Source organism: Nannobrachium achirus (genome assembly GCF_963921795.1).
Source record: "Nannobrachium achirus genome assembly, chromosome: 6".
Classification (NCBI taxonomy): domain Eukaryota; kingdom Metazoa; phylum Chordata; class Actinopteri; order Myctophiformes; family Myctophidae; genus Nannobrachium; species Nannobrachium achirus.
In genome coordinates this window covers 18,242,565-18,258,694 of record NC_137815.1, presented here as the reverse complement: position 1 = coordinate 18,258,694, position 16,130 = coordinate 18,242,565, and the positions used below count along the sequence as shown (strand labels likewise).

Sequence of the window (16,130 nt, the reverse complement as noted above, 5' to 3'; positions counted from 1 at the left end):
CAGAACAAGAGGTGAGCATGTCACACTTCATGTGTTCAAGTTGCAATAGAGTAACTTATTTTAACCGGGAACGCATCTAGCTTGTCACGTAACCACTTTAACCATTATTTTTGTATACTTTGGCTATTCAGAAGTAGCAGATATACAAGCTCATTGCGCAGCACAGAGTGCCGCGCTGTGAGCTTGTAGATCTGCTGTTTTTGAAAAAACACGATCTTGAATATATTCGTATTCTTTTAAAGCAAAAAAAGAGATGGCGGTCCGTGGTCAAATACATATTATTCTAGGGGTTGACATTAAAAACTAGGAGTGTAACGATAGATTTTAATAGCGATTCGATACACATCACGATACATGGTTGACGATACGATACATGGACGATATTGGTTCATTCATGGCGATACGATACGATTCAATGATTTAAAATCGATATAGTAACTATTTAGCAAAGAAATTAAATCTGTGTGAAAGGTGTGAATAGTGCAGGTTTTTAAAGGAAACATGTATCATAAACATCAAAACGGACGCCACTCTCATTTCTGACAAAGGTGAAGTGGCTACCCATCTTAACAAAACCTTTACCACCACAGCCCGTTCACTGGTCGAAAGACTGGTCGCCCCATCTGGGCGGTATGGTGTAAAATTTGTTAAAAAATTCTACAAAAAACTGGGCGTCAGAAAAGACAGCTTTAAACTTTCCACAGTGACAACTGATGAGGTGTTTAAAAAATTGAGCGCCCTACCTCAACACAAGGCCACTGGCCTTGATAAAATCCCAGCTAGATTTCTCAGAGATTCAGCCGCCACCATTGCTCCAATCATTACCCACATAATTAACCTTTCCATCGAACAGGGTCATGTCCCCCAGGACTTCAAACTAGCAAAAGTAACCCCCCTGCACAAAAAAGGTAGCAAACTAGACCCTGGAAACTACCGTCCTGTTTCCATTCTTAGCTCCATATCCAAAGTCATGGAGAAAATAGTCTACGAACAGATTGCAAGATATCTCGATGAGAATAATCTGATTTACGAGTTCCAATCTGGATTCAGAAAATCCCATTCCACTGACACATGCCTTCTCTATTTGACTGACCAAATCAAACGCGAAGCGGACCAGGGCAAATATAGCGGCATGGTCATGATGGACCTCCAGAAGGCATTTGACACCGTGGATCATGCTATTCTGATTGAGAAACTAAAAGCCATCGGTCTTGACAGCGCAGCAGTGAGCTGGATGCAATCTTACCTGGTGGGGAGGGAACAGGTGGTGGAGATTAACGGTACCCTGTCCCCCCCCCTCCCAGTAAGCTGTGGTGTTCCTCAAGGTAGCATACTGGGACCTCTGTTGTTCCTAATATACGTGAACGACATGGCATCTGCTTGCGACTGTAACCTGTTCCTGTTCGCGGATGACTCGGCTCTCCTAGTCTCGGGCAAGGACCACTTGCAGGTTGATAAGACACTTAACTCTGAACTGAGTAAGATCTGCACATGGCTTAACGACAACAAATTATCAATTCACCTGGGAAAAACCGAGTCCATCCTCTTTGGATCAAATCATAACCTCAAAAAGGTAGATGACTTCACAATCAAAGTGGGTGACAAGGTCATAACACGAAAAAACGAAATCTCTTACTTAGGATGTATCCTTGAAGCTAATCTTTCCAGCGAAAAGATGACTTCTAAAGTAATAAAAAAAATCAACCAACGAACTCGTTTCCTACAGAGGATCGCCCCAATGGTCAACTTCAACACACTGAAGACCATAGCTGGTGCAATAATCCAGCCCCTCTTTGACTACGGAGTCCACGTATGGTATCGTGACGCCCCACAAGCCCTAAAAACTAAACTCCAAACAGCCCAAAATAAACTAATTAGGGTCCTGCTTAACCTTCCCTATCAGACTCACCTCACTGCTACTCACCAGTTAAAAGTGGGGTGGCTCAGAGTAGATGACAGAGTACAGCAACTTGCAATGGGCCTGGTGTACAAGATACACTACACCACTATGATACCCAAGTACCTGTCAAAATACTTTATAAACGTTAAGGATGTCCATAATTACAACACCAGAGGCAGTGCCACAGATCACGTTCAACCCAGAGTCAACTCAAAGAAAGGGTCAAACTCGTTCTTCTGCTATACCACAAAAATGTGGAATGCCTTACCGAAGGCCATAAAGGAGTGTGGATCACTAGCATCCTTTAAAATTGCCCTGAAAAACCACTTACAGGCAGCAGCCGTTCGCAACTGGTAAAAACCTAGCCCAACCCTACCCTCCCCTGCCCCTTCCTTGTATATACTTACTGTTTGTTTAGACTTACTGTTATCTTTTCCTTTTCTTTATATCTACTGCATAGCACTGTGTTCTATTTGTCTGTCATTCAATGTTATATATCCCCTGCCCCTTCCTTGTATATACTTACTGTTTGTTTAGACTTACTGTTATCTTTTTCTTTTCTTTATATCTACTGCATAGTACTGTGTTCTATTTGTCTGTCATTCAATGTTATATGAGATACTTAAATGGTTTCCTGTTGAAATAAGCTTAGTCTTTTCATGGATCTCCTTTTAGTAGACCTTGTACCAGTGAACTGTACCGTCATGAATCTGTACATTTTCCTATGCAAACTTCTAATAAAGCCTTCAATCAATCAATCAATCAATTATGGATATAAATAACAAAACACAGTGATTATCTGCCAAATACATGTACTTTGTATACTGACAAACCTGCACCTTGACATGAACCCAGAGATTACACACATTTATCGATAGACCAGTGTAGCTATATGGAAAGGAAAAGTAATTAAACCCCTCCTTTAAACAATGTCTTCTTAAAAATGCTAAATACAATGCACAAGTAGGTAGTATCGATACAATCGATTATTTGCACTGCCGATTCGATACGATACAAATTCTAACGATTCGATTCGATTTTAGCTGTCTTCATTTCGATATACTTACATTTTTTAAGTTAAAAACAATATTTCGATGCAGTTACTATATCGTTACACCCCTATTAAAAACGTTGACAGGAGGACAGGAGGAATAAAAAGATAGGATGAATGTATGAATGAGATAATGATAATATGACTGCATGACAGGTGCAGCACTCCAGACATCCTCAGACAGAATCCAGAAACAGATCCCGGCCTCAGACAGACCAGCGAGGTGAGTTCAGCTACAGTATATGGTATTGGACATTTACTCAAGTACTGTACTTAAGTTTTGAGAATAGTTTTTTTTACTTTACTGGAGTGTTTCCAATATCCTACTTTTACTTCTACTCCACTACACTTCAGAGACAAATTATTGGACAACTTTAGTTACTAGTTACTTTGTTTGTGATTATTATTATAAGACAACATTACCCACTTCAGCCCTATATAAATTTCGCCCATTTGAAAATAGACGATCTACAAGCTCACAATGCGACACAAAGTGCTTTTGAATTCCAGACTTTTACTTGCAACAGAGTATTTCTAAATTGCAGTATTGATATTTTTACTTAAGTAAAAAAAAAAGTGAATTATTTTTCCACCACTGACAGTACAATATGTGGTGGATGTACTCTGATGTTTCTATTCAACATTTGACTTGAGCAAAAGTACAAAATCCTTACAAGTAGGCTACTCATTATAAAGAATGGCCCACTTCACAATCATATTAATGGATTTTAATTAGTAATGCATTAATGTATGCACTTTTCCTGAATGTTTCATTATTACATGTAACATTTCTACATATAAAGTGTCAACACACTGAAACATTGTACTGATGAGGCTTTGTGTTAAGTAGTGTAATTAATGAAGTGTTAATTTGTCTGAGCAAAGCTGATTCTTTTAAACGGTTTAAACTGTTACTCTTCGTAACCTGCAACCAATTGGATGTGTGCAACTTCACTTTTGAACAAGCTAACAACCCACATGAAAACAAAACTCATAAATACAAGAACACAAAACAAACTAAACCAGTTTCTATAAACCCCAGCATTCCTATTCTGGAGGAACATTTGCCATATACAATACGCTCAAAACACCTCACATTGGGACGTAGATCTGATATTCTTGGCGAAGAGAAATCGGTGCAGACAGAAAAGAGCGTATCTGTGTATTGTGTCTGTATGTTGCTTTTAACCACTGCACAAACAAAGTTCCAAAAGGAAAACAAAGACATTTGAACGTTGAGCACAGTTTCAAATGATATGTAGCCTGCGAGGTTAGTTCAGGCAGATATACTGGAGAGGTTTCACCCTGCCCTATGTGGGCGCGTACGGATGCTTATTACAATGGTTTACAATATCAGACAATTTATGATTAAGCCTAGCCTACGAGCGCAGCTGAGAATCTGTTACGGCTTTTTGGGTTGCCTCTACGTGCGCGTGTATCCCCCATTTAGGTGCATTTAAGATCAGCGGATGAGGAACAGAACAGGGTGCAAAGTGTATTTATTATTGTTTAATTGTTCAATTGGGAGAGGCGCCTTGGTGCCTGTGCACCCCAAAAGCGTTTTTTTAAATTATTTTATTTTGTGTATTTTTATTATATTTGTAGGCTATTGGTGGACGCCCCCCGCCCTCATGGCGCCCTAGGCAGGCCCTGAAAAAAATGAGCAGAGCCTGAACGCCAAGATAAATGTTATATCCACACTTGTATACTCATTCTATAATTAAGTATTGCTTCAATCTATTGGTGAGTTATCTGACAGCCGCTTTTACTAAGACTAGAGCGTTGTTGGTGGTTAATCCTAACCTGATCTGTTCCGTTCTGTTGCAACGCAGGGGTCCCCAGGGGGCCGGATGGGCTTGACCCCTTTCCCTGACCCCACCCCATCCCCACCCCCAACCCCGCCTCTACCTCCATCCCCTTCCCCACCCTTAACCCCGTCAGTACCTCCTCCTCCCATAACCCCATCACTGCCTCCGTCCGTACCCCCATCCCCCTCCCTGCCCTTACACCCACCGCTAGCTCCATCTTCACCCCCACCAGTAGCTACACCCACCCCTCCATCAGGTCCTGTATCCATACCTCCGTCCCTGGGCCGTCCCGCGGTGAGCTGGGCCCAGCGCAGGGCCCAGGCCTTCAGTGTGGGAACCCTGGTGGCCCAGCTGGAGAGCAGCCTGCAGAACCACAGCTGCTCTGAGAAGGAGCTGAGAACGCTGGATAACCAAATACTGCACCTGGCAACCATACTGAAGGTACAGTACACAACACATACTGCACCTGGCAACCATACTGTACTGTACCTGGCAGCCTACTGAAGGTATAGAACACATACTGTACCTGGCAACCATACTGAAGTACAGTACACATACTGTACCTGGCAACCATACTGAAGTACAGTACACATACTGTACCTGGCAACCATACTGAAGTACAGTACACATACTGTACCTGGCAACCATACTGAAGTACAGTACACATACTGTACCTGGCAACCATACTGAAGGTACAGTACACATACTGTACCTGCAACCTACTGAAGGTATAGAACACATACTGTACCTGGCAACCATACTGAAGTACAGTACACACATACTGTACCTGCAACCATACTGAAGTACAGTACACACATACTGTACCTGGCAACCATACTGAAGTACAGTACAAATACTGTACCTGCAACCATACTGAAGTACAGTACACACATACTGTACCTGGCAACCGTACTGAAGTACAGTACAAATACTGTACCTGCAACCATACTGAAGTACAGTACACACATACTGTACCTGGCAACCGTACTGAAGTACAGTACTAATTCTGTACCTGGCAACCATACTGAATGTACAGTACAGTACATACAGTACAGTACACATACTGTACCTGGCAACCATACTGAAGTACAGTACAGTACATACAGTACAGTACACATACTGTACCTGGCAACCATACTGAATTACAGTACAGTACAAATACTGTACCTGGCAACCATACTGAAGTACAGTACAGTACAGTACAGTACAAATACTGTACCTGGCAACCATACTGAAGTACAGTACTAATACTTTACCTGGCAACCATACTGAAGTACAGTACAGCCACACAGAGACTCAGACATATCTACATGTCTTTAAATAGATGCGTATGCACACACACGCACGCACGCACGCACGCACGCACGCACGCACGCACGCACGCACACACACACGCACACACACACACACACACACACACAGACACGCAGCAAGAAGAAACATACATTTGGACTTCCGCTGACATTCTCTGATCCCTGTATGTCTTTGTGTGTGTGTGTGCGTGTGTGTGTGCGCTGCAGAATGACTTGTCTCTGTTAAAAAAGACCTCCACATCATCATCAGAGGAGACTCTGGCGGTGGAGGAAGTCCTGGGCAGCTTTGACTTCTTGTCCGACGATGACACTTCCTGTCTGGGCAGCCTGAGACTCAAGGAGACAGGGTAGGACTAGGAGGGATGGATGGATGGATGGATGGATGGATGGATGGAGAATGTGTTTGTAGCTCAGATGATTAACAGTCCCCAGATGATTAACTTAATGTGCAACGTTGTTTTCTCACTCAACTGTAAACACACCAACATCTGCACATTTCTAAAGTGACAATTTAAGGACTAATAACTCTAAAATGACAAATTAAACAAATTGTTAAATATTAGAGGCAGATATTGCGAAAATAGCATGTAGATCTGCTATTTTCATAATAGAACTGTGTTATACAAAATGTAATCCCTCAACTCTTAGTGTTTGTCAGGGTGGGGGGTCCACAGTTAAAATATGATTATATTGGGGGTCGCGGCCTTGGGGGTTGCAGCTGGTAGCTGCTAATTTATAGTTCTACAAATGTGAACATTTTTAAAAGAATGATTAAAGAATTGAGGTTGAGGTGACAACAAGGAGCTCAGATTTCACAGACACAACTCAATTACAAACCGTGACAAATCCAAACATTTGTTTGTGTGATTGTGTGGGTCTGTACAAGTGAACATAGTTTAAATGCTTGAACACCTTGATAGTAGTATCCTCTGCCTCCCGCCCTCACCCATCCTTTCTCTGTAAATATACTGTATAATTCTACTGGCCTATAGGGCTTTATTCCAATAGGTTTTGTATTGTATGTACTAGTAAGACGCCTCAGGGCGACACTTGGCCATCTGGCCAGTGATGTATATCGGACCTGTTACCCATAATATGGAGACCCCTGGTACCCATATGGAGATCCTTGTACTGTATATGGTACATCCCTTTATATGCCCATACATGGAGATCACTGTCTGAACCAGCCACACAGATATGGCATTCCCATAGAGTTAGATATGGGCTTAATATTGATGACATAAGGGATCTCCATGTATGGACATAAAGGGATTCTGTTAGAGATGTTCCCATGAAATCACAACATGCAACCCCTTTCTCACGATAAACTGCAACCTTTGGTCGCAATTATATCTAGTGCTGAATTGAGTACAATGGAACACAATGGAAACAAGCCCCTGTGGATTTTTGTTATCCTTTTAGCATAACTTTCCACTGTACTAGCTGTAATCTGAACAGACTTATTGATAAAGTATTAAATCATTGTCTCTCTGGTGTGTTCTCCACTACAGAATCAGTTCATTCCAGCAGAGCACTCTGAGAAGCATGGGTCTTCTCTCTCACAACAGCCAGTCAGCTTTGGAGGAGGAGGAACTGGCAATCGCCCCACTGACTTCTGGGAACTGGAGTCTTGACCAGACACTGGAAACTCACCTGGACATTTGTGCCATCCTGCTCCAGGTACAAACACACTGAAACGCACTGCCTTACCAACACCGGGATAGATTCATATAATGTATGATATCGTCACTGTCGGCCATAAACCTTGTATCTCCAAGTTTCAAAAGCCCAGCTACGTACATCATACAAGATTGACGCACAAAACTAGTGAAAATAGCAGATCTACAAGCACACAACGCCTCGGACCGCGAGGCGTTGTGTGCTTATTTTCACTATTTTAAATAATTTTTAAAATAATAAATACCAAACTAACGGTTTTGGACATACATGGTTTCCACCGACAACAACGATACCATATATTATACCAGTAAGACGCCTAAGGTCGCACCATCTGTCTTGGCCATCTGTCTTGGCCATATATGGATTCTGTTAGTGTGGTTCTCCTAACGGGGCATCATCTGGGATACAATCCCTTTTATGCCCATATATGGAGATCCCTAACCAAATCCATTTTATGCCCACATATGGAGATCCCTAACCAAATCCATTTTATGCCCATATATGGAGATCCCTAACATAATCCCTTTTATACCCATATAGAGCAGGGGTTTTCAAAGTGGGTGACGGGGCACCCTGGGGTGCCGCGACGGAAGTCCAGGGGTGCCGTGAGATAATTTGATAATATTTGAAATGTATTTGGACATTTAAAAATATATTTAGTATAATTTTAAACTTGAAGTACAAAGTTATTTTCAGTCGGTTCTAAACAAAATGGCTATTATCTCGCTTTCCTCACAACATAATCGCTAAAATATGCTATAAATATAAGGTGCTGGGAGTGAAAATTAGGAATATAATAATGTAGGAGTGCCTTGGATGAAAGAAATATTTATAGGGGTGCCCTGAGCCAAAGACGTTTGGGAACCCCTGATATAGAGAACCCTGCTCTGAGTATCTGACATCACTGCAATGTCACCTGTGATGTCACAGTGATGTGTCAGGGGAACCACAGTGTCAGGCGTTACACATACATATATACGGTCAAGCTGTGACGGTTCTCATAGTAAACCTGCTCCCTACGGATGCAACAAAGGTATATGATGATAAAAATGAATGTGTTGTGGTGTGTTGTGTTGTGTGTTGCAGGCAGTGAGTGCAGTGGATTTCAGTCTTTCTGTCAGAGAGCTGCTAGAGGAGATGGCGCTCCAGGCTGCAGTGTTGGAACACATCAACGGTCTGCTGCTGGAGAAGAATGACAACATCTCTACCAATGACAGTCAGTATCTATCTATACCAGGGGTCTTCAATGTTTTCAGACCAAGGACGCCTTAGTTGAGAGAGAGATGAAGCCCACAAACTTTTCATAGATTCCATACAGGCCGACTGTAATTTCATCGTTTGACAGCACAATCATCAGTGTATTTTTGATTCATGTAAATTTGTGTTTTCAAATATTTAACCTCATGAAACGTCAATAAACTTGACCTTTCACTCTGTAATTAGTCGCCTCATTTTCCCCTCTACACCAAAGCTCTTTGCCAAAAATAGCTGATCCACAAGTCACAACGCCTCGCACTGCGAGGCATGTGAGCTTGTAGATCTGCTATTTTTGGCTAAGTTCTCTCGAATAAGTACACTAGGGTTCAAGTGGTTAATATAAAAAAGAAGAAAAGGGTTTCTACCACTCAAAGATTTGGAGGACTCCTTATAGTAACTCTCAGAGATCAGAGATTCAAACACATGTATTTCAAATACTGCCCATCTCTGGTAACTCTGAGGACCCCCTAGGGGTCCCGTACCCCCTGTTGAAGACCCCTGATCGATATGGTATCTATCTGTCTGTCTGTCTGTCTGTCTGTGTGTCTGTGTGTGTGTCTGTCCGTGTGTGTATGTGTGTGTTTCCCCCGCAGTTCTTCCTCAGTCACAGAGAAGCAGGGACTTGCTGCTGTTCTGGGACGAGTGTGTGGGCGGCGACGGCTCCTCCCCTTTCTGTTGTCACGTGGACAGCTTCTCCAGGGCGCTACGCAAACGCTACTCGCACAAGGTCAAGGCCAAGCAGCCCGGCCAATCAGAAACAGGTATGTGACAACGACACAACACGATCTGTTACTTCAAGATAGGGCTCGATGTGCCCAGAATAATTCATCCATCAGTCCTTCCATCCGTTGATTCATTCATTCAGTCAAAACCCTCTCCTCTCCTCTTCCCTAGTCTCACCTTGTCTCCTCTCCCTGCAGTGTTCTGCCAGGTCCTGCAGGGGGTGCTGTCGTGCTGTGGTCTGGTGCCCAGCCCTCGCCCAGTGTGCAGCCCAGAGCGGGTCACCGTGTTCCAGCTGTCTGTGTACCTGAAGAGGTGGAGCATCCAGGACCTGGGCGGGCACATCACCCGTCTGTCTAAGGAAGGTAGGTTTACACAACCCCGCACCACACCACGCCACACCACCCTGGGCGGGCACATCACACGTCTGTCTAAGGAAGAGCGACTTACAATAAGCAGGAAATTCATCAGTTGCTGCTGATCCCACAGGCTGACGGAGCCAGAGGAAAACACATTTCAGCATTTTGTTTAACCATTCAGTGAATACTATTTGGAACAATCTCCCACCCAGCCCGGTCCCTCAGCTCAGGAATCCAACCAGCCTGGAAGTGAATTCAAGGCTGATCAGCACACGTTCAAGTTCAGTTCACACTGAGAGAACTGGTTCTCCACCTCACTGAACCCAACCCTACCGCCTCCAGAACCCAAATAAAAAAAACATATATATTTTTTTAATTTTTTGAATAATGTATACTGTATGTTTAAAGGAAACAAACTATGAGCTGCAGTTAAAATTTAGTTTTTACGTCTGGTAACCGCTTTGTAAAAGCCCACCAGAATTAAATCGCAATCACAGTGTAACTGCTGGCCTAAATTGATTTGCATTACTTAGTTAATTGGGCTATATTTGACGAGTTAGATCTTCAATAAGGCTGAGTATTACATTTGGGGAAAAAAGAGAAATTGCAGGGAAAATCGCCTCATAAAAACATTCAGCGATTGAACTCATTCAGTCGCCAACTGCCGATATATTCGTCCCATCGCCCAAGCCTAGTCTCTGGCCTTTGGCCGTCTGACCTGGCGGAGACAAGAAAAAGTATAGTGAATATATATTTTATGGAACCATAATCTCTATTCTGTGGCGAAAATTCTGCGATAACAGCAGATCTGCAAGCAGCAGCCTGTACAATATAATACACATATAATACAACAAAGTAGTTATACACAACATGTATTGATTGATTGATTGCTTGAAAACTTTATTTGAAGTTTGCATAGAAAAAGGTACAGTTTCATGACGGTGCAGTTCACTGGTACAAGGTCAACTAAAAGGAGATCATAGGAAAGCACTAGGCTTATTTACACAGGAAACCATTGAAGTATCTCATATAACATTGAATGACAGACGGCTAGAACACAGTACTTTGCAGTAGATATAGTAAAAAAAGTTAATTAAAATAAAATAAACAGTGCAAAAAATATATATACAGTAGGTAAATACAAAGAGGGGTCAGGGTAGGCTGGGCTAGGTTTGTTATTGCCAGTTGCGAATGGCTGCCGCCTGTAAGTGGTTTTTCAGGGCGATTTTAAAGGATGCTAGGGAATCCTTTATGGCCTTCGGTAGGGCGTTCCACATTTTGGTTGTATAGCAGAAGAACGAGTTTGACCCTTTGTTTGAGTCGACTTATAATTCACATATAATATAACACATATAGTTATACACAACATGAAAACATTCCAAACATTCCAATGTTCAGATCCATCTGGAGCATGTCTGTCAATATGGTCACACCACAACAAGGCATTGTGGGTGTGCGTGCATTTGCGCACGCACGCACGCACGCACGCACACACGCATGTATGCATGCTTGTGTGTGTGGTCACACTCACACAGGCTCAGACTCTGACCTCTAACTGTTCTTTGTGTTTCAGTGTACCTCGAGTCGGCCCTCAGGAGCCCCAAAAGGAGGCGGGCCTTAACAAAGCTGCGGGGGCGGAGCATGGCAGAGCTCCTCCCACTGGGCGGGACCCTGCAGACTCTGGCCGCGCTGCAGGTTGAATCCAACCACAAAGTGTGCAAAGCTGCTGCCCGCTGCCTGAGCAGAGCTGCAGCCTGCAAATCCCTCAGGAACAAGGTGGGTTCACTCAAAAGCTGATGGTTTTATCTCCTACCAGGACCTCTAGTACCGCTGGTTTTATCTCTCTGTCTATAACGCCTGACACTGTGACATCACATGTGACATCACAGTGATGTCAGATCAGGGGTGTTGTTGCCTGGATTATTCATGAAGCTTTCCCGGAAGAAAAAGATCCCATGATTGGCCGCTAGTTGCGCTGTTTTCCCCCCCGCGAGGTACCAAAAAGATTTTTTCTCCACTGGACCCCATTCATTTTCCTCTTTGATTTTCTAACCTTAATAAACATCGACATAAATACTTTATGGTTGCCTTTCAATCACCATGATATGCGTTTTGTGCAAATATGGTCCCATTTATGTTAAGATTGATGATAAAGTTGCGGGGGGCGTGGCCAACTAAACTGATACCAGCTGGCTGTGTTCTTCTTCGTGTGCTGTATTTCGGGAGGCTCAACACCACATTCTCCCATGTATCCCTGCGGTTGCATGTGACCGTTGGCAGCCAATAGCATTCCTTATGATTCCTGGGGTACCATTCAAACAATGATGGCGACACCCATACAAGGGACAAAAAAAGTACATCGTACATCCAGAATATGTGTGTAACGTCCGTCCCGGTCTGATGATTGGATGATTAAAAATAAAACCTTGGTTCGAAGTGAAGCGGTGAATTTTTATTCTATGTGTTCTAGAGCTATGAAATCTGTGTTCTAGATCTATACATACATTCTGTGTTCTAGATCTATACTTTCTATGTGCTTTAGTTCTATATTTTTAGATGTGTTCTGAATGAATGAATGATTTTGTCAGGAGAGCCAAATTGTCATGTGAAGCTTGACCAATCCTCAATTCTTCATTCTGGACTGGACATGCACGGGACACACACAGCTATACCTTGGAAGCTTAGCACCCGCGCTCACACACACACGCGTCCCTGGGCTGGCTGCCCCGTCCCCTTCTTTGAAATCTTCTGGGGTGGTACTTTTCAACTCCTGCCATCCGGATGGTATTTGTATTACAAGTAAGTAAATCAACATCAAACCCAAAAATAGCCCATCTACATACGAAACACAGTAAAAATGTACATCCTAAAATCTATTGCTTAAAGCAAAACAAATGTGTGGCTATTTTCAATGATCTTCAACTAAGCATAAATCAGACATAACTCTCACTCAAACCCTAACCTAACTCCCCAAATCATTTTCTTCACCATAAATCACCCATTTCTCTAAGGAGGACTAGGGAAAATCTTCTCAAGCCATCCATTTTTTTCAAATTAGAAGTAATATACAAGCACACTCACACAGACACACACACACACACACACACTCACCTGTGGCGGGATGGCCATTAGATCTCGCAGGAACTGTGGTGGGATCTCTCTGAGCTCAAACACCTCCACTGAAGCCTGGACGCCCAGGTCAATGAACTGGATGTCCAGCACTCTGCTGCCGTGCAGGTTGCTGATCTGCACGCAGAAGAGACCATCACAGACACAGACAAAGACATAAGTGGTGTTTCCATGAAGCTACTTTTTGCGCATTAACGGCTTATTCGCAAAATGTTTTTATGGAAACACTTAAAAATGCGAATAAACTTTCATTATCCGCAAAAAAGATTATCCGCTTGGAGGAGGAGGATTTTGAGGCTTAATCGAATAAACTGCCGCCTCGGCTCGGGGGCGCCCCTTGGGGCGCCCCGGCCGGGGTCGCTTGCTCTGTGCTCCCGCCGGCCGCACTTTCTCCGCGGCGGTGCGTCGCGACTGGCTCTGGGTCGGGATGCGTGTGCAGCGAGTGACAGCAGTGGCCTCACATCTCTCGGTCTGAAAAAATCAGCCCCATCCCAGCTCTGTGCACTGTGTGCAAGCCCGCGGGAAGTGTTTACAGCAGGTCGGTAAGACGGACCCAGGCAGGATCTCCCAAGAATCGCATTTCACCAGTTTAATGGAAACGGGCTAAATTCTCTTTGTCTTAAAGCGCATTTCTGATAATTCGCTTCCCTAATTCGAATAAGTTTATGGAAACGCCACTATAGACATAGTTACTTGCGCAAGCAGAGCGTGCAAGTACTGAAATCAGCTGGGTATGTATGTATCTATAAATTAGAACTGCACTCTGTCGAGGTGCCAACTTGAGTCTTGTGCACAAGTACTACTCGTGTGCCACCAGAGCACACCATGAGGTGTTCCCTGCTGGCCTCATTGACTGTTAATGTAGACATTACCAGGAATGCTCTTATATAACAAACTCTGCTGACATCACCAGTGGCATCGCCAGGAATGCTGATCCCTCATTGGCTGTTAATGATGACGTTGTCAGAGATGCTGGTCCCTGATTGGGCTACGGTCTTCAACAAGAGGAGACACCGACATAGATTAGGGAGATCAACAGGCATCGGCCTCATTGATTGGCTGGACTATTCCATCGGCTTAGTGGATTGGTCAGACTCTACGTGATGTATGGGCCACTGAACAATATAACTGGTGGCAGGCTCACTAGCACTTTAAACAGCAGAAGAAGGCAAGGCTCAAATTTATTCTGTATTGCTTCTGGTAGAAATGTTTTGCTGGGCGTTGCAACATAAAATAAGTGAACGTAGATATCAGGTTTCTGTAGGGGTGGAACACCAAGTGTACTCCTTTGGAGGAGACAGGGACTATAAGGACACAGATCAGATTGAGGTTCACGTCTTCAACGCTGTGTCTTTATTCTGGAAGAAGATACCATCGGTAACCACTGGAAGAGAAGATCACCTTGAGGTTCCTTTCATGCGCTCGGGATACACAGCTGTGCTGGTGGAAGACACCGTCTACCTCTGGGGAGGAATTAATCCAACATTACATTCAAATCTTAATGTGCTTTATGCATTTCATGTCGACACCCACAGATGGTTCAAGCCCAGGACTTCTGGGACTGTTCCGGCGGAGAGGCCCCGCCACTTAGCCTGTGTCTTGGGGAAGATCATGTATGTCCATGGCGGATTCACGACGTCCACCAATGACATCTACAAGTTGGACACCACGACAATGGTCTGGTCTTTAATTTACGCCAGAGGCACTCCACCGCTGCGTATTCATTCTTTAGATCACTCAGCCACCATCATCGGGACAAAGATGTTTGTATTCGGGGGCTTGCAGTGGCGCAACATCCGCGTGTTTGACACAGAGACCGACTGCTGGCTGGACACACTTTCGGCACGGCTTCGTCCAGCGGGAAGCGGCAGTCATTCAGCCTTTGCCTACAATGGAGAGCTGTACATATTATTTGGTGGCAACAAAGCGAGCCAGTACCTCAAAGATCTGTGGAAATTCAATCCACAGACCTTCTCCTGGAAGAAGGTTGAGCCCATGGGAGAAGGCCCCAATATGAGGAGGGCTAGTATGTGCTGTTGCACATTGGTGGGACATCGCATCATCTTTACAGGAAGAAATTATGTGAGCATCTTAGATTTAAATCCTACTCTGAAGACATTATGCAAGGTAGTGTTTATTCGGTGCGGTCTGAGGTGGTCAGGACTCCCACACAACATCAGATGGGAACTTTTAACCATGACTAACCAGCAACAGCACAAGGGAAAATAGGAGCACAGGTGTTTAAAAGGGGCAGATCTAAAAGCAACAACGACACATAGCGATGGATTGAGAGCTTGTAGATCTTCCATTATTTACCTACTTTTGAACCCCCCCCCCCCCCCCCCAATCTGATTATACAATCTATAATGAGATTCCCAAAGTAGGGTTAAATATTAATAAGCTAGAATACTGTATGAATGTAATAGTGTGGCAGTGTAGAAAACACAGAGACAGGAGATGGAGGTGAGTCGAGTCAGTTTACGCTCAACATAAAAATCAAACCCAAGTTTGAAGTGAGCGGTGGTGCCTGCACGTGTGGGGGTGGGGGTGTGTGTGCGTGCGTGCGTGCATGTGTGTGTGTGTGTGTGTGTTGCTCACAGAGGTGTGTGTGTGTGCGCGTGCGTGTGTGCGTTGCTCACCCAGCTGGAGTGTGTGTGTGTGTGTGTGTGGGGGGGGGGGGTGTGTGCGTGTGCGTGAGAGAGAGAGAGAGTGTGAGCCATACTTGCTCACTCAGGCCCCAACTGGTTGCAGTTGATGCTCAGGGTAAGCTAGACTCAACAGCACCTCTCTGGTCACCCAGAGGTACTGAGGCTACATACACCTCAGGCTACAGACAGACAGACAGACAGACACACACGGATACACACACGGCCACGCTATGGAGACGGTGTGACCACCGCTCAAAAAGAAAAA

The 16,130-nt window shown here is 44.0% G+C and overlaps 1 protein-coding gene across 1 annotated transcript in view; it reads left to right on the top strand.

The window, feature by feature from the left end:
- ripor3 (RIPOR family member 3) overlaps positions 1-16,130 on the top strand; it is a 91,643-nt gene that overhangs the window by 66,865 nt on the left and 8,648 nt on the right. Inside the window, exons 15-21 of the mRNA XM_080727996.1 lie at positions 4,893-5,200; positions 6,280-6,419; positions 7,584-7,752; positions 8,839-8,968; positions 9,603-9,770; positions 9,930-10,094; positions 11,662-11,864. Coding sequence (XP_080584122.1) covers positions 4,893-5,200; positions 6,280-6,419; positions 7,584-7,752; positions 8,839-8,968; positions 9,603-9,770; positions 9,930-10,094; positions 11,662-11,864 — 1,283 coding nt within the window. The remainder of the gene's footprint in view (positions 1-4,892; positions 5,201-6,279; positions 6,420-7,583; positions 7,753-8,838; positions 8,969-9,602; positions 9,771-9,929; positions 10,095-11,661; positions 11,865-16,130) is intronic.